At 38.4% G+C, this 23,800-nt stretch overlaps 1 protein-coding gene across 1 annotated transcript in view; it reads right to left on the reverse strand.

The window, feature by feature from the left end:
• Positions 1 to 1,731: 1,731 nt before the first annotated feature.
• LOC593924 (protein patched homolog 1) overlaps positions 1,732 to 23,800 on the reverse strand; it is a 76,177-nt gene continuing 54,108 nt past the window's right edge. The window contains exons 14-26 of the mRNA XM_030996328.1: positions 21,099 to 21,224; positions 20,339 to 20,457; positions 19,481 to 19,916; positions 18,899 to 19,211; positions 18,046 to 18,191; positions 17,248 to 17,422; positions 16,554 to 16,834; positions 15,936 to 16,073; positions 15,313 to 15,455; positions 10,654 to 10,753; positions 9,195 to 9,398; positions 7,663 to 8,156; positions 1,732 to 7,295 (exon numbers count right to left, since the gene is read on the reverse strand). Of these exons, the coding sequence (XP_030852188.1) occupies positions 7,668 to 8,156; positions 9,195 to 9,398; positions 10,654 to 10,753; positions 15,313 to 15,455; positions 15,936 to 16,073; positions 16,554 to 16,834; positions 17,248 to 17,422; positions 18,046 to 18,191; positions 18,899 to 19,211; positions 19,481 to 19,916; positions 20,339 to 20,457; positions 21,099 to 21,224 (2,670 nt within the window). The 3' untranslated portion in view covers positions 1,732 to 7,295; positions 7,663 to 7,667. The remainder of the gene's footprint in view (positions 7,296 to 7,662; positions 8,157 to 9,194; positions 9,399 to 10,653; positions 10,754 to 15,312; positions 15,456 to 15,935; positions 16,074 to 16,553; positions 16,835 to 17,247; positions 17,423 to 18,045; positions 18,192 to 18,898; positions 19,212 to 19,480; positions 19,917 to 20,338; positions 20,458 to 21,098; positions 21,225 to 23,800) is intronic.

Consider the following 23,800-nt stretch of genomic DNA (forward strand, 5'->3'; position numbering starts at 1 on the left):
TGTGCATGCATGCATACATGTGTGTCATGATATGAAGTTATGCCACTTACGGCTTTGAACTTGATCGTTCTATGTTATGTGCTTCATCATGACTGTCAACAGTTTGTACCATCAACTCCCGCACAAATTGTCGCTGTCAACAATTTGTACCATCGGGTTGTGAAAAAATCGGCACATATTAACGTTGCGGCACAAATAGTCAACAGCAACAATTTATGCTGGGTATGATGGTACCATTGTCGACAGCCACAATCAAAGCACATTACATTGAACGATCAAGTTCAAAACCGTATAAGTGGCATAACTTCATGACACATGTATGCATACACACAAACAAATGCAGCATTATTATTATTTTTATTCTATTTGGCAAAATCAAGTATACAAGAGAAGTGTATAAAACAAAGTAAAGAAATTGCAACCACTGGAATGCCAGCACTGAATAACTAACTGTCTGTATTTACATTGCCTTGGAGATGTGCTCCATAAATGACACTTGCTAATATATATGTACCGGTATATTTTCTCAATTATATTCGCATCATGAGCATACAAATTTTTTCTAGCTGTAATCGCACCAAAATATTTCCTCAGAGAAAGCATCTATGTTACATATTTATTCCTGATTCGTGTTAAACGGAGTTGAGTTTTGTTGCAGAGGGCGCTAGACAAAGTAATTTTTTGTGAGATGATGAAATACCGAGTGTCAAATTTGAAAGAACGTACATTTTATGTGACAAAATCATCTTTGTTTGATAAAAATCGGTTCAGACACGGCAGAAATATTCATAAATATAACTGTTCTAATATTTGTGGTGCCCCACAAATATTTGATAATTTGAACCAGCCGATGAAAAAATGAGATAGCGCCTTATACATTTTATACCAGCCAATGCCGATGTTGGCTTTTTATAGGCTTTTTTGTGTTTGTTATAAAACCCACAACCAGCCGGCCCGTGTATTGTTATTATTAATTAATGGTCACCACATTTTTTTAAAGTGGAGCTGAATCGGTAAGATCGTATTGGCTAACTGGATTTCACACATTTTGGGGTCTAAAATTATCTTCAATGTAATTTTAGGTCCTAAAAGTAAGAGCAATAACAATGCACTTTGAAGGCATTTGTGGGCTGAAACAAAAACTCTACTATCCCTTTAATCATTGTGTGTTATTATATGTACATCGCCCTCAACATGTGCTGATAATGCCCAATGAATTACACTTGCTAATATACGTTTGGTGGGAATCCATTTATCCCTTCTTGAGATAAGGCTATCACGAGAACGGACAACCCGAAAATGTGACTCCGTTGCGGAGGCATACAAACTTGAGACCTGTAAATGTTGCACATTAAGAATCCACTGCACTGTTCATATAAGAGTTGGGTGACCCCCTGGTGTAATGGTCCATCTTTACACTTCCAGTCAGTCAGGGGCGGATCTAAGGGGGGGGGGGGTTTTGGCGGTTAAAAGAAAAAAATTAAAACAGCATGATTTTTGGAAACACCTGGATCCGCCACTGGGTCAACCCCCCCCCCCCCCCCCTCCCTTGGCAAAAAGCTAGATCCGCCCCTGTCAGTTATACTGGAAGGAGAGACTCAAGGGTAACAGCGTTTCAGTTCACTTTCGCCTTTCAGGCATAGGTGGCGCCAAATAACAATAATCATAACAATAAGTCTTAAGCATTAGTGTTTACACTGTGCACTTGGAAAAATGAAAATACAACCAATATACTTATAAAGTCTCACATTATTTTATTTTCAATAAAATTTTATTCATAATACTTCTGACAGGTTTCAATAAATGAATACATGTACAAAGCCATTGAGTTTCTACATACAAATGAAACTGGACAACATGAATACATATTCTTAATCTCCATGTGGAATATGTTTTCTCACAGTTAGAAAAAGCATAACGTTAAACCCGGCTTATAATAATGTCATGTCATACAACAAATAGAAATGGCAACTTTCCTTATCAATTAAAAAAATCTTTTAATTCTTAAATGAAAATACACATACATGCAAGGTACACATCAAGGTATGCGTCTCGTGAGAGAACACAATACGCATATGAAAATGTTGACATTTCAGGATCTGAATTTGGTTCTGGCAGTTAACACTAAGCAATTAAGGCACTGTTGCATACACTTTATCCCTGGAAAATAAGAGCTCTTAACTCTTCAGGTATGAGAGAAACCAAGGTTTTTCAATTGTGCACAAATAAGATCTATGAATATCCCTGAAGTGAAATGTTTCACATTTGACCCATCCGATGACCCCCAAACCTCTTGACAAGGTTCATGTACATGTAGATAATGTGATGGAAGTGCGCATTATTTTGTGTACAGCGTTTTTTATGGAAAGTTCATTGACCTTTGACCTTGGTAAGATTTGACACATTTTTAACTTGACCTGCGCCTTCAAGAGATGTACATGTACCTGTGGTACGAATTAGGTGATACTACCTCCAAGCTATAGAAAGTTATTTCAAGTACAGCATAATTGTTGACAACAACAACGAAGCCGGAACTAGTGACATATGAAATCTTGCTCCACTACACAGGCCAAACAACAATAAACCATAAAGAGGTACATAGAAAAGAAAGGACAAGTCTGACCCATTTGCAAGTTGAATTGAATAAATAGAGAAAAGAAAAAAAAACATTGAATGTTATTTCATCAAAATCGGACAAAAATAAGAAAGTCATGGAATTCTAAAGTTCTCACATAATTTCATGAAAAAGTGTAAAGCAAATTAGTGAGTTGATGATGTCACCCCCTCACTATTTTCCAAATATTTTGTTGATGAAATTTCGTTTAAAATAGTTTTTGATTGGACACGCCTTGTATCCATTTGACCTTGACATTACACTAAGTTTTAGTAAGGAGGAGTTTGCACATATTTTTGTTCAATTTATATACACAACATAAAGAGAAAAAAAGGGGATGATATCATCAAGTCTATATCACTGTTGTATGAAATGCATAATTTCAAGCTTCTATAACTTTCTTTATCATTCAATTTTCATGAACTGTAACCGCTTTGTTCTGTTTTTCTCCATTTATTCACTTAAACTTGCAAATGGGCCAGACTGGTTCTTTAACTGATGGCATGAAATCTGCTACTGACGGCTGTCAAAAAAAATATGCAAATCAAGTTCTCAAAATACTGATAGTAATTGCAATCAAAGTTTCCCTTTTCAATATTAAATTTAAGTGCAATAATGTGAGAATTATTATGTAGCTCGTTTGTTCAGAGTAAAGGTGTGCTTCTACCTCTAGTTTCAGTTTTACTAAAAAATCATTGAGGTAGACAAATATATTTCTATACTACAAACAGCCATTAAAAAGACTTGCATTTTGGCAAAGATTTGATCAAAATAATTTGAAAAGATTTTTTTATGGGTTTGCCACAAGGTCAGTACAAAAATCCACAATTTTATATACTACATATAGAAGTATTTTAAGTCAGTCATATTATAAATGTATAATGTCCAAGTCTCTATATCTTGCATATCTTGCACACAAGATCATCTGTACATGGTAATTTACAAACTCATATATGACATATTTAAGAACATAAAAGGCATTTGGCAGTGTATTACATATACCTGTAGTTGAAATAGTAACAAGACAACAACAAAACTCCTTTAAACTGATATATATTTACCAAGTTATGGAACTAAGTTATCGATGATATATTGTGCTAAATGAATTGACTGTTGTTTCATAGATTTAGCAATCGCTTACAATGTAACATGTCTTATACATGTATCTCAAAATTAAGAATGCACAAATCACTTGTGGAGTTGCTTTAACGTTTAATAACAATTCATTATTGCTTAGAGTCTCAAGCATCTGTTGACAGAAGGGTACTGTATGTTCAGCGTCAAATTCACAAAGCTAGGAGCTGCCAAAATAACAGTTTCCCCAATTAATATTCAGAATTGTACACAACTCAAAATTGTTACTTTGTGGATATGTGAATATAATTATGTAGTTCAATGAGATTCAGGTGTGAGGGCCGGGGGAGATGGTGGAATACACCTCCCTAAACAGATCATCATTGCATGCTCATACATACTCCATCCAAGCTTAGTTTAAGTTCATTTCATGGTTCCCAGGTTATCATGGTAACAAAAAGTGGGATAGACAACCCAAAATACAATGCCTTTGGTACCACCTTAGGTGACGTGGCATAGTAAAACAAAACAAAATTATCTACTGGTTTCAAATACTTTTGGCAACTATCCAACAAAATACAGCAATTTAGAAGACTTGCATTTTGGCAACAATTTGACCCAAAATGTATGCCTTCCAGTTTGCAAAAAGAAGTCTAATCAAGGCATCTTCAGACAGCTGGAGCACCAATTAAACAGTTTTAAAGGTGGTTAATGGACAACACACACAATCCACAAAGGACAAGATCTTTTATAAATGACAAAAAGAAAATTGAGCTGCATTTCTAAAGGCACTCAATCCAGCCTTTTTTTACAAAATATAAAATTTAAGGCACAATAAACTTGGCCCTTACACCAAATCGCATTTTCTTCTTACATCTTTGAAGCAAATTATTCAAAATAATTTCTAAACAAGTATAATCCCTTGTAAAAGTGGGTGTCTCATCAGTTATAAGAAATTTTGTTTTTATATTTTTCCCCTGAAAATGAACGATTGATTAAACAAAAATTACAAATTTTATGGTTTCGGCTCTTTAAATTTGCAATCATAAGCTCAATAGAAAGAACAAAATTGCTGCACAAGTCATTTGATATAAGAATTTGTAAAATTGACAACATTTTCTATTATCATATACAAATTTTAAATTATCTGATGTGAGAAATTCCTGTCAATGTATTTTCTCTTTAGATTACCGTAATAACTTTAAATAATACATTTTAACAGTAGAAAAATAACATAGTTGCCATTATAAAGATGAACAGCTAACCAGTTTCACCTTTAATAAGTTCCCCATCATTGGCATTTTAAGAGATAAAAACGCATTCTATCAATAAGATAGCATCTTATAAGTATTCAAACATATGCAATAATAATTTTAGTAAAGAAAAGCAAAATAATGACATAATTTCCTGAGGCTTTGGCACATATTAAGGTGTACACTAATAGAATACAAAATCATGGCCACTTGTAAAATTATAGGCAGTTTGCTCATGTTAAAACAAGCTGTAGGACCCATAGTCTACAAAAGATAATTCAAAAAGACATATCTATATAATTTGCACACATATCTAATGTTTCATCAGACATATAACAGACACACACGACAGACAGACAGACAGACACACACACACACACACACACTCATTCTCTCCAAAAGGGTGGATGCATACATGAAAAACAAACGTCAAGGAATATATATCTTGCCTGAAAAGATAATACATGTTGTCAAATTTAACTCTGCTTTTTACAGAATTTGAACCAAAAAAAAAAAAAATTAAACAAGTTAGATTTCAAGAGCTGAGTTTTTTTTTAATTTAGAAAAGTTTGACAGAAAAAAAAGGAAAACAAATTTAGCAAAGATATACCAAGATATCCTTTGCTCTAAAAAAAAGTATGGTACATAACTTTGTGTGAAAGATTCACACAAAATGGAACTAGTTATAAGGCTGATAATTTTTGTAGTACAATTTTCAAATAATAACCTCTGAAATGAACTCTTCCCAGAAATGGTCCTACCTATTGCTATCATACTTAACTTACTTTTGCAAACTTTTCTAAAGAAGCCGATCGCAGAATTGTGTCGCCTACCTGTGACCACATTATATGAATGTTCCTGAAAAGCATCTCTGACCCAAGTTTGGTTGCACTTGGAACAATGTATGCAAAGTTATCTTTTACTGACAGTTGCCGGATGATTGTGTTTGGAAATAAGTATTTTGCAAGTATATTATCTTGTGCAATACTGGGGTGGAAATAAGGTGTTCAGACTGGTTGTACCTGAACAATAATCTAGAATAAAGCTTTGATGACAACACATTCAGATGAATAGATGTATGAAGTGGCAATGGATTGATGGTAGACAAAAATATGTAGTGCAAAATAGTCACCTATTGTTTGCAAACTGATTTGGTCACAATGGGATTAGCGGTTGCAAAGTTATTAGTTACAAGAGAGTCTTACATGTAAACTTTGATATATAACCTCAAATGACCTTTGACCTTAGCCTGTGACCCTTGACAGCACCATAGTGCCAAAGTGCATCTCTGACCTAAGCTTGGTCACAATATGATTGATGGTTGCAGAGTTATTTGTCACAAGAGAGTCTTGCAAGTAAACTTTAACATTTGTGAAGGATGGACAACGGACGGATACCATTTTGATTCCTTAGTTTCATCTCTACCTCAGCTCGGTGAGACAAAAAGAGATGGTGGGGTTTATAAGTAACTTATACCGGTACACAATATTCATATTACTGTTTAAAAATACATATATTATAAGTCATCTATCATGACATAAAAGAGAATATTTTGGCACATGAATATAACAATATTTACAAGGCCTCTTATACAAGAGTAGAAGAAAATTGATGAACTATGTTGTTGCTGTTCATGAATGAAATGTCAACCATAGTTGTACACTTCCTCGAGGCAAAAAGTGTATACACGTTTTGCATACTTCTGTACATTCAGACATAAATACAACATATCCGTATACATAAAATAGTCACATTATATAAAATATTTACCGAGGTACATGGTTCCTTATCTTATCAATTCATTAATGTACAATACTGGCACTGTATACAAAGATTGTATGATAATGACATAAAAATATCTTAGGTATGAATGTTTGTACAAGTTTTTTCTGCATAAAACATCTTTTATACATATAAAATAAGACAAGAAAATGATGAGTGCAACAATGAATACAAAAGCTATATGAATCATACAACTGATTCGCGTTGTTTCTGTGAACACTCCAATACCATATATAAATAAATAATAGATAACTCTTTACAGGCCTTTGTCTATATCTTTGATTACATTACATTTTAGTCATGTTTTGATTCCTTTTGAGTAAAAGGTTAGCACCACAAGTACAAGTCTCAAGTCCTTTTTTCTCTCCCGTTTGTAAAAGATATATTTGAAGAGCTAGTTACAAATGTTTTGAATGATAGTCAAGTCCATGAACCCACCACCTGGTAGTTAAAGACAGACGACAGGGACGTGGCATCCATCCATCCGCCAAACAGAAACAAGGAAGACAGCTGCTTGAATCAATTGCATTCTCATGCAACAATGGCTTGGAAGAGTTTCTAATGCTCCAAGTCTGTAAAATTACAATAGAAAAGAAAAAGCAGTGTAAGTTAGTCATCACATGTAAATTCATTTAATTTCTTGAATATATTAGAATTGAAAATAGAGTTTCATAAAATGGTTACAAAGTGTAAATGGAAATGGAGTAATCTGTAGTAATCTTGTAGTGCAGTAGAATATATTGTACAATAGCTAGGCTGGATAATGCATAATCACCCAGCAATTCTAACACACAACTGATATCATCAAGACAAGTTTGGTACACATTAGCTGTTGCTTGAACTTTCAATTCTTGAGAAAACAGATGTCTTCTAAAACAATCTTATACGAAACATATGCATAGATATCCAGTGAACAGTAGGAAACCAAGTAACACTCACCCATGCTACACTGTTGAGTCCCGATGTGTATCACTACCAGCATCCTCCTCTATCTCCATCTCCTTCATCCTCTGCTCTTCCTCTTCAGCCTCTATGCATTCCAACTTCACATCTCCGTCCTTGGTCTCCCGGGCAACTGCATCCTCACCCCGCCTCCTCCTCCTCTTCTGGTACCTGGGGTCATCAGCCAGCACCGTGCAGGCGGCGCCGTGGACGATAGACACCCTGGCGGTTGCAGTAACTGTGGTGACGTGCCTCCCAATATGGGGCGAGTCCGATAATGATGAGGATGATGAGGAGGAAGAGTTGTTGTTGAAGGGGAACGACTGATGGGCAAAGTGGGGGTGTTGGTGATGGTGGTGGGGGTACTGATGATGAGGGTGGGACTGACGGTGCTGGTGATGCTGTCGGTGGGGGTACTTAGACGATGTCCTTTGAGGTCGCGTCTTCTGTGTCTTGGGTGAGTTTGAATGTCCTCTCGTTTGATGAATCATCTATTTTATAAATGAAGAGAGCAAATAGTTTTAGTGTTACAAAGTTGTTATGTATAAACAAATACATTGCTCCTTTTTCCTGGAAATAAACACAACTTAAATGATACTCTTATTGAAAGTAACTGGATCAACCATTAGATATGACAAACTTTTTCTTGGGCCTCCTATCTGACAGTCTAAATAACTTGTTAGAAATTATGACATCAAATGTAAAATACCTCTACACCCCCCCCCCCCCCCAAACAAAAAAGGATTACAGATCTTTTACAGAAATGTATGTTTGGTACCAAACATTTCATCTTCGAGTGAGCCTTACTTGCCTATTCATTCAAACAATCACCATTATAATGCTAGTGTGAATTCCCCCTGGAAGCTTTAAAAGTCCTTTGAATCTTGGTTGCCCCAGCAATATATATGATTGTGCACGAAAAGAAAATTCTTTTATCAAAGCTGGTGCTTCGGTCCAATCCAGAGGATAGGGATGGTGGGCCCCCGGGGTTCCATAGGTAAGTAAAGCTCAATCATAGATAAAATGTCTGTTACCAAACATACACATCTACTACATTTTGTATTACTTGCCTACCGGTATTCATTTTACAATTGCCAGATTACAACAGATAGCAATGGGTGGTGGTTTTGAAGCAATGTCTTTACTTTGGATTTTGTGGTGATTTGTGTTTCTGTTTATGCTTGAGTGAATGTGTAAGTTTTTTATTGTTGGAGCATACCCTTTCTGTTAACAGGTCTGGTCTGGAAAATGGAAGTTTGATAAAGACTATTTCTGCTTCTTTCTCAAGCTTGAGATGTTCAAGCTAGTACACATGCATACTCAGCAGTGTATGGTGCAAAACAAGCAATACAAGCAGCCTATTCCAATTGAATATCACAGGTGCGAATGAGCCAATTCAATAATGGCCTAGGCAACCAAGAACTTTTTTTAAAGCTACCACAAGCACTTCTAACTGGCACTTGAATGTCAATCGTTAAATGAATATGTAAGTAAAGCAAAATGAATGAGATTGGCCATTTGAAACTTACCTCACTAACAAGATGCGGATGATGAACACTAGTTTGTACCACAACCTCTGGAGGATGAATCTCTATGTGTTCTCCTGAGGGGTATGACCCTGCAGGAGGCTCACTGTCCCATCCACAGTGTCTCATCCTAGTAGCCCGCTCAGCGGGAGGGGTGGCAGGAGGGCTGGGGGTGGGCAGTCTGTTCGCATTAGCCACAGGTCGCACCTAAATTGTAAAATGAAATGAAACCATAATGGTTATGAAATTCATGAAATGTTGCAATGAGGAGTTTTTATCTTAAAGGCATCGTTTAACAATTTTAAATGTGAGATGCATGGCTCTACGTGTTATCAGTGTCTGTGATATGGTGTAATATTGAAGCCCTAAATAAATTGTGCTTCAAAATGATCATAAAGTGCCTCAAAAAAGTAAACAATCTTGAAGTGACCGGTTTTACCATAATCATTTTCCCCAATAGACTGTAGTGTTATAAAAACTGTTCGGAAAACAAATGAAATTTCGATTTCCAATCATAAATATGTTGATAATCATACAGCCAGTCGGCTGGTAAAAGTCATGGGATTCCTGACAGACCTAAAGGCTTATAATTATGATTGCAGCATGATAATTCATTTAATCAGTTTAATTTTGGCCATTACAAGAAGTGAGTTATTGATGTAGACAAATGCTCATGTACCCTTTACAGCTCATTTTATGTATGTTATTACCAAAGAAGAAAAAAAGCCAGTCAATCACTCAATAGTGTCTGACAGTGAAGTCTAGCAAGTAAACGGGTTTCCTTGAATAATTTGAATATTAAGGACACTGCTAACGTTTAAATTTTACAGATAGGACATACATGACATATTCATAATTCCTGCAAAGTTCTATAGAATTTCAAGTTGGCTCAGGGGTGATAGTGAGCACTAAAAAACAATAGGTTTTTTGTTTTCCCCTCAACCACGCCCCCCTTGAGTAAAACAAAAAAAAGAGGATTCGTGGGGGGAAAATGGCATCTAACAACATTCCCCCCTTTCGAGTAAGAAAATTAGGACAAAGTTGGGGAAAAAATAGGGCAAAATAGGGAAGAATAAAGAAAATAAGAGAGAAATAGAGAAAATAAGAGGGAAATCGGGAAAATCAGGACAAAATAGGGAAGAAGAAAAAAAAAAAAATCTGAATTTTTTTTTTTTTTAAATCGGGAAGAAAAAAATTTGGGAAAAAATCGGGAAAAATTAAAAAAAAAAATCAGGAAACCGATTTAAATCAGGTTTTTATAAGGCCTGGGTTGGCTGCAAAAGGGACATAGTATCTTTAATGTCTACTTGGTATGAATTTTTTAAATTATATATTTTTGTATTTTTGTATTTTTTTTTATAGAAGTTTAGAAAAGATCTGTAACCTACATGGAGAACAATTACCCTTCTTTCAGCAAAACATTTCTGGTTGATTAAAAAAAAAGATTTCTGGTTTCACTTACCTCACCAGGCGGTCCAAATAATGATAAAAGGACTGGTAACAAGACTAAGCCATTCAAGACTCCAAGGATGATCAGAGCCAGGAAGACATAAAAGAAGTAACTGTGGAAAGAGGGAGGAGAAAAATAGATGCATATAAACAAGGGGGAAATGTGAAAGAATGCAGAAAATATAATATATAATATTAAAGGGTTCTTGTACAGCTCTCATGTCTGTCAAATTTGACACTCCTGGTGCTCATCATATATAACCTTAGCAAGGACATGGCTACCATTATGGCACTCAAACATTTCAAGGAATCTTTCCTGCCAGGTACCCATTCACCTCACCTGGGTGGAGTGTGGCAAATGTAGATTTATGTCTAGCCAAATGACAATAGTTTTGCGGCGGGACTCCAACTGCAAACAATGTGATCCGCAGTCCAGTTGAGTAACTACTAGACCACGACACCTGCATAGAAACAAATGAGCATGCATGGCAGATGTGATGCGGTCTTGCTGCTATGAGTATGAACAAGAGCACGGTTTCAATGTGGACCTATTAGTCCGTTCTAAAACACATTCAATTCCTTTTCAGCAGTAAATATGAAACCGTATAAGAACTCAACAGGTGGTACCACAGTCACACCGCCAAACCGACTCCACATGACCACAGTCACACCGCCAAACCGACCCCACATGACCAGTCACACCGCCAAACCGTCCCCACATGACCACAGTCACACCGTCAAACTGACCCCAGTCACCCCACATGACCACAGTCACGCCGCCAAACCAACCCCACATGACGAGTCACACCGCCGAACCGACCCCACATGACCAGTCACACCGCCAAACCGACCCCACATGACCACAGTCACACCGCCAAACCGACCCCACATGACCACAGTCACACTGCCAAGCCGTCCCTACATGACCACAGTCACACCGCCAAACCGACCCCACATGACCACAGTCACACCGCCAAACCAACCCCACATGACCACAGTCACACTGCCAAACCGACCCCACATGACCACAGTCACACCGCCAAACCGTCCCCACATGACCACAGTCACACCGCCAAACCGTCCCCATATGACCAGTCACACCGCCAAACCGTCCCCATATGACCAGTCACACCGCCAAACCGTCCCTACATGACCACAGTCACACTGCCAAACCGTCCCTACATGACCAGTCACACCGCCAAACCGTCCCCACATGACCAGTCACACCGCCAAACCGACCCCACATGACCACAGTCACACCGCCAAACCGACCCCACATGACCACAGTCACACCGCCAAACCGTCCCTACATGAACACAGTCACACGGCCAAACCATCCCTACATGACCAGTCACACCGCCAAACCGTCCCCACATGACCACAGTCACACCGCCAAACCGTCCCCATATGACCACAGTCACAACGCTAAGCCGACCCCACATGACCAGTCACACCGCCAAACCGTCCCCACATGACCAGTCACACCGCCAAACCGACCCCACATGACCAGTCACACCGCCAAACCGACCACACATGACCACAGTCACACTGCCAAACTGTCCCTACATGACCAGTCACACCGCCAAACCGACCCCACATGACCAGTCACACCGCCAAACCGTCCCCACATGACCAGTCACACCGCCAAACCGACCCCACATGACCAGTCACACCGCCAAACCGACCCCACATGACCAGTCACACCGCCAAACCGACCCCACATGACCAGTCACACCGCCAAACCGACCACACATGACCACAGTCACACCGCCAAACCGACCCCACATGACCAGTCACACCGCCAAACCAACCCCACATGACCAGTCACACCGCCAAACCGACCCCACATGACCAGTCACACCGCCAAACCGACCCCACATGACCAGTCACACCGCCAAACCGACCACACATGACCACAGTCACACTGCCAAACTGTCCCTACATGACCAGTCACACCGCCAAACCGACCACACATGACCACAGTCACACTGCCAAACTGTCCCTACATGACCAGTCACACCGCCAAACCGACCACACATGACCACAGTCACACTGCCAAACTGTCCCCACATGACCAGTCACACCGCCAAACCGACCACACATGACCACAGTCACACTGCCAAACTGTCCCTACATGACCAGTCACACCGCCAAACCGTCCCTGCATGACCACAAACACTCCGTCCAATTCGGGGTGATGTACACCATTCTGCCCAACTATAGACAGAATATATATTACAAGTATGGCCTGAACATTAAAACAAACAACAACAACAAAAAGAAAAGAAAGAATGGGCAATAGCTCTGAATGTATACGCACTCCGGGCTCTCATACCCTACAAGACCATGTCATGCCTTGTCCCCATGCTGGGTCCTTGAAGCTGAATCAACAATCAAATTCTGGGGTTGTGTGTATCAGGGAGAATGTGCCCCCCATGTCCAGCAGGGACACTACAGTGCGTCTCAGACAAAATGAAACCCGAAAACAAACAATAACTTGATGACATTAAGTCACACACGCTTCACTGAGCAACATTGTTTTGAAAATGACATTTCAAAATCCATTTGTGCATGATTTGTGTGAAACAGTTGAAATGATCGTTAGTATCATGCAAAAACATTGACCGAACATGACCAGAAGGAAACATTAACTTCAAAACTGAACAAGAAAATTGCTGTCATGTGATTCATTTAATAATGAAGAAAGATTAATGCCATAATCATAAACAGTAATGGGCATATTTTGTAATTGAATGGATGTGCAATTGTTATGAATTGTAATTTAAGCATTTTTTCGGAACAAAGTAAGGAGCAAAGAACATTTTGATAATGGAGGAAATATGGTCCAATGTGCACATAAAGCAAAAAATAACCCCACTTAAATATTTAATTTGCCTCTCAAGATTTACTGATTGACAATGGTCAATCAGTAAAAGGGGCACTTTTTCATTGCTCCAGGAAGTTTGGGAAAATAGAAATGTAAAGATGGAAGGTAGGTCTAATAATCTACCTTTTCACAGAAATGTATTTTATATAATTCTAAAATGGTGGCATAAACACATTTTACACGCTATCATTTCTTATTTCCTCAAAATCTAAGCAGACAAACTGAGAGCGAGAGGGGGTTAGGGTGGAGATATAATATATTTATGAACATATGAGGAAGAAGACATGTGAACAAGATGAAAAACAACAGAGGAGCAATTTCTTCTTCCCAGGGGGTCAAGACAAGTCATGTTCAAAATGGGGGGGGGGGGGTGGGAACACAAGCAACAAGGAAATGTTAGTAGTCAAAATATGCTGAAAGTTAAGTAAAGAGGATCAAAAGAGTGAGAAATGAAAAGGTCCCAAGGTAAATAGGCCAACATTTTTGGCAATTACCGGTCTCTCTAGCGAAAGACCATAAAGCCTTGTGTGTCAGGCCAACCCAAATATGCCAAAACCAATTACCGTCAAAGCCTCCCCACTTTTTATCCCCCCTTCGAACTTTCCTCATCTCCCTTTAGGAACTTTATGCAGTTTTTCCCTGAAGCTCTAGCTCCCATCATCCTTATTATCTTTGTTGGACCAAAACTTTGTTGGAGAGCAGGGTGATTATTATCCGCGTTAGGTGCGGTGGCATTTTTCACTATTATTAGGGGGTGTTGCATTTCTAATGGAAGACAATGCAGTGTATGGTGTGGATTCCTGTTCTCTTTAACCACATTTTTCCCTATCTTGCTTGTTTTTATAAATCTTATTTCCAGCATGGAGCAAAAGTCCTGGTGAATTTGGAGAATAGGACAGACAGATGGGAAACATGCCCAGCTTTATATAAAAAATATTCATTTTGCAAGAAATTAATGTCAGGTTTACTTCAATAAGCTAATGTCAGTCCCACACATAATCTAAGTGAGCTTACTGAGACTTACTTGTAAAGAGCTATCGGTACCACAGACATTTATTGTACAATGTGTTAAAAAGCTATTATAGAAAGCCTCATTGCTTTTGAAATATTTCAAAAACTATGTTGTGACAATGGAACAAATGAGTGGAATTCACAAAGAGTGATTTTTTTCCACCTAATTGTAATTTCCAACCCCAACTCGTTTGCTAACTTGCTCCCGCTAGCTTTGTTGGGACCCCGGACAGCTGTCTAAACACTAAGGCCCACCAGTGAGGGTCAAGGGTCAATGGATTGATCTATTATTCAAAACAGGGGTTTAGTTCTTGTACAAAAGTGAAGCTCACATAATGCTTACACAAGTCCACCGATATGTTTCTGCATTCTCGAGGCATTGATAAATTCCGTTGTTTTTGGAATGTTGTATTCTTATATTCGCCCCTTTTCCTCGCTGCTGACTACACAGCCATGCCTAAATTAAATTGTAAGGTAACTTATCTACTATGACTGAAGGGATGGTGGCATCAGTGGCTTATCATCCTTGCTGTCAGTTGACTTAGTTACAGACAGTGCTACATTACTTACATAGTAAGGCTTACTGCAGAAACTAGTTTTGTAAATTAACTTGAGTCATATTTTAGGATACCCATTTCATGAAATGGAGTCAGTCTACTTCAGCGAAATGGTGTGAGGGATAATTCTAATAAATGTGACAAAAGGATGAAGGAAAAAGAGAAATCAGGGGCACACAACTTGGAGTAAAATGTTGTCACTCTTTATTTGTCTTACCTAACAATGAAGTCAAACTCTGCTCCAGCCAGCATAACAACACCAAGAAGGGTTGAAACAGCGCCATCTAGCACTGGAGAGAAAGTATGTTCCAAGGCAAATGTGACCCTCCTTTCGCGGTTGCCGATGGATGTCAAAAAGGCCTGTTTAATAGGTGAATGCAAAGAGAAATATGTGGCTCTTATTATCTACTCTAGTCCGTTAAGAATGAAAAAGGTAAATTGGCAAACATGATAATCTCTCTTTTGCATAATATGAATAAAGTATCATCCACCTAACTAACCTCACCTAGCTTTAATTCAAAATGAAAAAAACAAAAAAGATGGATAGCTATAAATGATTATACCAACCAAATTAAACCTGTATTCATTTAAATAAGATCAACTTGCTAGAGATAAGCTCTGTCTACATCCAATTTTAACAAAGGAATTTACGACTATGAATAGGTTTTTCCTTTTTTAAAGAGGCCTTGTCTCAGAGTCAAGTTTCAATGAATTAGTACAAAACTGGACAAAATGTCCTAATGGGAATGTTTTAAACAGTTCTTGATGGTAGCGTAGTTTAGATAAACTAGCAAATGATAGGTAGATACATTGATTTATTGTGGTAAATGTCATACTTACATAGCAAGTATGAAGGGTGAACTCGACGCCGATGCCCACTGATACAATAAGTGTAGCGGCTGGTATTGCACTAAGCTTCAGGCCTATCAGTCCCATGAAACCAAACAACTCGACTGTGATCATCCCAAGAACAAATATCTGCACAGGGACAAAAATAATTGACAATAAATTCAAATTATCAAAAACTATTCTTAATCCATTTGACTACTAAATTCTCTCTTTCCCATAGATTTAATACAGGATCCACCTGTTCCCGTAGGTACTTGGTTCAAATAATAGACAGAGGTAGTTAACAGCAGCAAGACTTTGAACATTAAAGTTCTTGGGACAATTGTGACAATGAAATACAACAAATTCAAATTCTTTGATTATGAGACTGGTTTCTAATATTAACAGCCAACAGCTAGAAAAGTGTTGATTGAAACATCCCCTAGGCCACAACGATCATTTCAATTCCATACTTGATCATGTTTTCAATTTCAAATCCTGGCTATTCCCTGTGTGAGGTTGGTTGAAAGCCCCAAAGCACATGCTGTTCAACGTTTATTGTGTAATTGCCATTTCTTTCAAGAAAAGAGCACAGAGAGCTCCATGCACCAACAACAATCCCAAACTTACCAAGATGAGTGAAGCCCATGGGTTGACCAGCATGAGGGTAATGATGATGAACGATGCCCCCAAGAGGCTGACGAGGGAGAGTGCCAGGTAGAAGCGTAGGTGGATGTACTGCTCCCAGAAGGTGAAGGGGACACCGAGGGGGTAGTTTGGCAGACCCTCGGTCTTGTAGTAGTCTGAGATGTTGCGTACAGCCTTGATGACCTTGACCACTTTCTGAGTTGTGTTGAGGTTGTTGAGGTAGAAGGGAAGCTGGGTGTAGTTGAGAGGATTGGCCTTTGGGACTGGAGAGAACAAATAAAGGTGTGATTTCCTTGCAGCTTCGCAAGTCATTCCACCAAGACCCAGTAATCCCTCAGTGGTATGCTTTACGAACTACATCATGCAATCTATTCAACCGTTACAAGCCTTAATAGTATTTGAAAGTGAATGTGAGGATATTCATTATTCAACATCAGACCGACCACGATCAGTAATACAGTATAATCATATGCATTTCTTACATTTCAGATTGCTAAACAAAATCAAATACATACATCTCATGGTAGTAAGTACTAATTGTAAGACAGTGACATCAATCAACTTTTCGGGTGTGGAAAACAAAACATCATGGATGAATTCATACAATTATAAAAATCTTTAATAAAACATATATGTCATTGAAACCTCTGTTGTTCCAACCACCTCATCAACTTACTTGTGACATCGAGATCAGCCTTGCCGACTGGTGTCCAGGAGGGTGGGGCTGGGTGGAGGTTGCCATAGGATGCAGTGTAGGAGATGGCATCATAGTTGTACCACACTGTCAGGTAGTTGTAGAAACCATTTGCATAGATGACACCATTCTCATCAACCAGCCTGCCAGTATAATACTGGAGAGATGAAAAGAGATCATATGAGGAAGGATTAACAATCATATCAAGCTCTTTGAATAAATGAAGGATTTACAAACAAAAAAGAACTCTATTGTACAAATCTAGAGAATGTATGTATGTACCCCCCCCCCTCCCCACATGTTACAATGTTAAAGCTGGGGAAATGGGTTGAGAAGGAACAGGGGGAGAAACAAACACGTTGAGGGTCAAAAATATTTTAAAAAGAGAAATGGGATGAAAAGCTACAGCATGATACATATAGAGCAATGAAAGAAAGGAGAACACGTCTAAGGTCTAAACCAGTAATAAACATAATAGACATAACGAGAACTGCGCGAACCACAAATATGCCTTAGCCATCGGTACAATTACAATATTGCACATTTCACCAGAAGCTTATTACCATAAGGGCTGTGAAATTCAATAACCATGAATACATACTTTAAATGGCATACTCATAAATAATTGATCCAAGTTTGGTTAAAATCTGTTCAATGTTTCTTGAGTTATCGGGGTAATGATAAGCGGGACGGACAAATCAAAAACAGAATGCCTCTGGCAGCACCTTAGGTGGCAGCTAGAGGCAGAAAAGGGGAAAACTTGGAAAGGAGGGAACTTACCCTGTTGATATCTGCAGGAGATTCAGGAATACCTGTCTGGAGGATCATCTTGTATGCAATCACACCCTTGTCGGTTGCATTGGGATACCACCTGTCTGTCTTGATGCTGTACCTGTGCTTCTCCAAGTCAAACGCTTCTTGCATTTCTGGTGATGAAAGTATGCATTTATAACATTATTTGTTCCAAAAGCACAAAGATCTCACTCCTGTATCTGATGAAGCGGTAATATATATTTTTTCTACACCCAATTCCAGGAAATACATTTTATTGTTCTTGAAATGTAGGTGCTAGAAAGAAAGGAAGACAGCACTTAGACATTTAGTTAAATATTCAGTCCACTTCTATAGGGTTCCAACTGGGTAAAATCTGTATGCACATTTATCCACATACTTGGATAACAAATGACTACGCCTATGTCTCTGATATGTCTCCGCCTACATGTAAATTCATTGATCAGTGATCATGTGACCTTTAACATCTGACCTCACAGACCCAAATGCTTATTTGATGTGCTAAGTGATTTTACATACTTGAGCTCAGTTTGGTCACTTTGGTTATATTTAAAAATTAGAAATTATCTAAGTCATAAATATTCTCTGGGATTTTTAAAAATGTTATGACCTGTGACCTCTTACATCTATAATCTAATCATTTCATCCTTCAACAACAACAAATCTGTTCAATGGCAAGTAATCGCGGTAATGAAAAGCGGGACGGACAGACAGACAACCCCAGAATATGCTTTCGGCACCACCTTGGGTGGCGAAGGCATAAAGAATGCTTGAACAGTCTTATCTGTGAAATCATGGGAGTTGAAACTGCTTTGCAATGTATAAGTTCCTCAATCCTCACCTAGGAGCCAGTCCCTGAAAGTCTGAAGCCAAAAGGTTGGCAGACTACCATCTGCTTCCCTGATGATCTCTGGAATGGCCGAGAAGGCACCGTGAAAGGCATGTAACTGCTTCTGCCGGGAGGTATAGTCAAAGTCCTCCTGCGTCACCGCATACATGTTATAGAAGCTGAAGTATCGGCTCTGTATGGTAAGGAACTCTTCCTCCCTTGTGCCGCGGGGTACCACGTCAGTGATCTCTAAGCCATCTTCCATGATGAGGACACCATAGATGCTGGCACCGAGGAGACAAGTGAAGAGGACAAGCACGCTGATCTGTAATAGATATTATAGAGATGTGTTTAGATAACATTTTTAGACCTTTGCTCTTCTTTACAGGTGGTTCCTAAAGCAGGTTTTAGTCTATTTGTGTTATACCACACTTTATATTTTGATAACATTAATTGTACGGCAATATATTTTCAGGTATATAGATGATATTCTCGTTACAAATTTGAAAGAAAATGTTAATAAAGCATGCAATACAAACTAAAAGTAAATCTAATCATTTGACATATGGTGGCATCAATGGTTGATTATCTCACCTTGACAAACGTTTTCTGAAGGAAAGGGGCGTAGCAATCTCGTGCAAACTCTGAAAAATTCCACCTCCAGAACCGTAGCTTCTTTAGACAGTCTCTGCATGAGGTCTTCTCCATCTTGAGCAACGTTCTCATTGATGCTACCGAAGCTGCTGTGCTGGGTGGGGCCGAGTCATAAGGAGGAAGGGGCGTGGTCCTTTCAGTGGTAGTGGAGGCCGAGGGTATAACCTCCGTGACGCACTGGCCACTGTATCCATCATTTGGTGCGTGCGTGATGGTCTGGACTGTGGAATGGAGGGTGACGTCTGTGGTCCTGTTTGGGGTAATACGTCTAGGATGATTCCTAGGGTAGTGATTAGTGAGGGGTGACTCCCTGTAGGGGTCAGAACCACCGCAGAGGGGACGAGGCTGCACACCGATCACTCTGTGTGCTTGTTGACTGCAAAAAAGACAAAAATCAAAGAATATCTGAACAACAAATTCATACTGCTTGTAAGTGTTGGCTTGCATGGTGATGTAGATATACATGTACAGTAGGCTTGCGGGTGCACCAGAAGCCTCTCTCTCTCTCTCTCTCACACATGGTGCACCCGCAAGCCTACTGTATAACAAATTCATATGTTATATAAAAACTTCTGAATGTCAATTACAGACATATCAACTCTTTGTCTCCTTTGGTTGACTAATGGAACAAACATCTGACTGCCACAGTCAACTTTTGTCACATGTTCAAAGTGTATGTATCGTATCCTGGCACTCAAGGTTTTCAGTCTGCAGCAAAAATAGCTTCAACCATCTCAAAAGCTGTGTAACATATTATGGTATCTTTAAAGATCAAAGAAATAAAGGGAACCACCTTACCTTTGGACACAGCAAAGGAGATCTATCTTCTTCTCTTCTCTCCTTTCTACATCCAGGGCAAGGATTGCTGGGAAGACTAGAAGCATGACCAGGAGGTTAAAGGTCAATACTATGACAAGCTGACATAGAAAAGGAAAACAATATGTTTATGTTAGAATACCAGTCTATCTGGACAAACTTACAAAGTCCAACCCTTGTAATAGGTTCACTTTCAAAAGTGAAAGAAAAATAAGATAAAAAGAAAAGCACAAGTTTGAAACATATCAAACTAATAATAAAATTATAAATGTTTTAAATGTAAGATCACTATTAAAGTCGATGCAAATCCCAAATTGGCAGTTTGGTCAGTGGATTGTGAAGTAGTCTTGGATAACTCTCCCGTTTGTCATGTACTGTATAAAGATAGCATTAATTTCTGTTTTTCTCCTAAGTGCCTTCTCCTTCAGGGGGCTACTCATGATACATTATGGATATGGATTCAGCCAATTTGGAGAGCCCAATAATTATAGTGATAACAACTTTCAAAAATGCATTACTTTCTAATTTTTTGTCAGATTTCTTTCAACTTTCAAAAGTCTACTTCATTTTTTTTACCTGCTCTAAAGTAGTTTGCTATCAAGTTCAACTCAAAAAGTCCAATGGGAAAAAAACAAAAACATAGCAGAGCTGAATTACCCATCAAATAGTGAACTGCTTTTTGTTTTTAGTGTTTGACACATTTTGAATGTTATATTGAGAGCAAACATGTATGTTGACTTACTTGGAAGGCAAGTGATCTGAGTGCTGGGATTGGAATGATGGCGGCTGCCAAGAAGGCACAGATATTATTGACTGACGTCAGGATGACGCTAACTCCTGCTCGGCGCAGGATCTCACCAGTTTTTTGCTGTAAAAAGAGATAACAATGAGAAAGAAAGAAGACAAATTAACCCTCTTGTAATTATTAACCCAATGAACCCAATGTAACATTGGCAGTTATATCATCAAATACAAGACTTGGCACAAAAGAGCTCTAATACACCCAAGTTCCAAAATTTCGCTCTAGACCAAAAATGTCAAAACTGTCTTAAAAAATGCTTCAGACTCCCAGGAAAAAGGTTAATGTAGGTGGAACCATAAAACAAAACGTATAAACAACATTCCACAACAGACTGGTAGAAGAAACCCATATGAACACATGATATCATGAGAGCCAGAAAGTCTTTAACTGAAATCACTTTGCCTTTCTCACACAAGCACATAATATCAACCAAACTTCACTTTGAAAATATCCTCAAAAATTATGATTTTAATAATAATAATAATAATAATAGCCTAATAAGTCCACTCCAAATTTTATTAAACCGAAACGGAAATTCTTTTTGCCCAATTGATCGTGAGCCCGGCAGCCACTGAGCAGCGCCAGATCGACGTTGCTCTATCCCTTATTGTTGAACGCCAAACCAGGTAGCAACAACTCCCATCTTTTAACGTCTTTTGGTATGACGCGGCCGGGGTTCGAACCCACGACCTCCCGGTTGTGAGGCGGACGCTCTACTGACTGAGCCAACACTCCGGTTTAAAATATCTGCATGATTTTTCCTTATGAAGTTTTGGGTGAGGGTCTATTCAACTGGATGATACTAAAAGATTTGAGGATATGTTACGCTTGAGAGAGCACTGGTTGATTTTGAAAACCTTGCAAAAATATGTTACAGCCTGGAATTTTATCAAAGTGCAAATCAGGCAATTAATGCATGTGCTCTGTTGAAGCCCCTCTAAAGTGTTGGGAGCCCTAAATTCGCCAAAATGTTCACTTAAATTGTATTATAATGTGAAAGAGGATATCATTTAAGATACACTTCTGCAAATTAGATTCCCCCCCCCCCCCCAAAAAAAAAAAAAATGTTTGAAAACCAATACTGATAAAAGAATACATAATTTGGGTTTTCTGTTGTACAGCAGAAAAACCTACATTTTATATCTTTCATCAATATTCGACTTCAAATTATGTTTGTTTTGGAAATCCTAGCAGAAATGAGTCTTAAAAGACCTCCTCTTTCATATTATGATACAAGTTAAATAAAACTTTGCTGTAAATTTTTTGGGCTCCCAACACTTACTAGGGGGGGGGGGGGGGGCTTTAACTATCAAATATCTGATGATAAATAGCCCTATACCTAGCTGTGCATAAAACCCAGTGATATATCATTATCAATAATTTGGAAGGATCTAGCACAGATCATCTGCATCAATATTCATTTTTGTCCAGATAGTTCTGGAATGAATAAATGCAGAAACATTTACAGATTCTCTTCTTTCTCATTCATCTCAAACTCACAAAACCAAAGAAACAACAAAAATCTAAATACATGACACTCGAAGTTTTCCACATAGTTGAGACAGCAAAGCAGCAAGAAAATTAGGTAAAAGAGATGTGAAAAACAAAGGAACTAATTTACATGTTTAGCAAGGCAAACTACAAGCTTCAAAACACAACATGCATATGAAAATGATGCCATTTGAATGTAGATTTTGGTTCACATATTAACTGACATACAAATCGTCATACCATTCTTTTGTTTATGTCTAAATGCATAATATATCTCACCCTTAGGTACCCCTAGCTCTCTCTCTCTCTCTCTCTCTCTCTCTTTTACTGAACAGGTCTTGGAATAGTGCTGGGAAAGGTTGGGAAAGCTACAAGGAGTCAGGAATCTTGCAGCAGGGCCGGGTGCAAATATTTATCTTCAGACATACCGCAGATATAAACAGAACAGTCTTTCAGCTTTTAGATTGCTCCAAAGGCAGAAGGTGATAAACAAATCGTAAATTTGGCCTGCATGTTTGTCAAACTAGAAATGGCAAAAAGAAATATGCTTTAAGTTCCCAATTTAACAGTAGAAATGGATCGTGCATAGTGTGATTGTACATACCAAAAAAGCAATATGCATCATCAAAGATCTTGATGACTTGAAATCACTTTTTATCACTAAAAAACCATTGTGTAGCCAAAGTTGTTAGTTTTTATATGATACTACATATCAAATTGGACAAAATGATGTCAATAATTATGTTTTTTAGATACAAAATTTGTTTACAAGCAGAATATTTGTCATACTTGTCCTAAGATTGCATGAAAACAAAAATATACCTATCGTGAGTTGGCTAGAGAAGATTAAATTCATGTCATTGATACACTATAATGCACATTCATTCAGTGGAAGAATCAAGCGAAGGAGAGAGGGTTGACACAAACAGTTCATGCCCATTTTAAAGCTCAATTGGGGTGGCATCATATCCAGATATTGAAGAGGTCTTTTGGACCGGTCCAGAGGTACATTTCCTGGCACGGCTTTGTCTTCACACTCACGTTAGTCCACTTTTATTAAGACCTGTTCATAAGAGATTATTTTCACCTTTTTCAGAAGTTACCCTTCTCTTTAACTTGTCTACTTTAACACAGACTTTATACCCTCCTGG

This window comes from Strongylocentrotus purpuratus, unplaced genomic scaffold, assembly GCF_000002235.5.
Source record: "Strongylocentrotus purpuratus isolate Spur 01 unplaced genomic scaffold, Spur_5.0 spur5_scaffold_3, whole genome shotgun sequence".
NCBI lineage: Eukaryota > Metazoa > Echinodermata > Echinoidea > Camarodonta > Strongylocentrotidae > Strongylocentrotus > Strongylocentrotus purpuratus.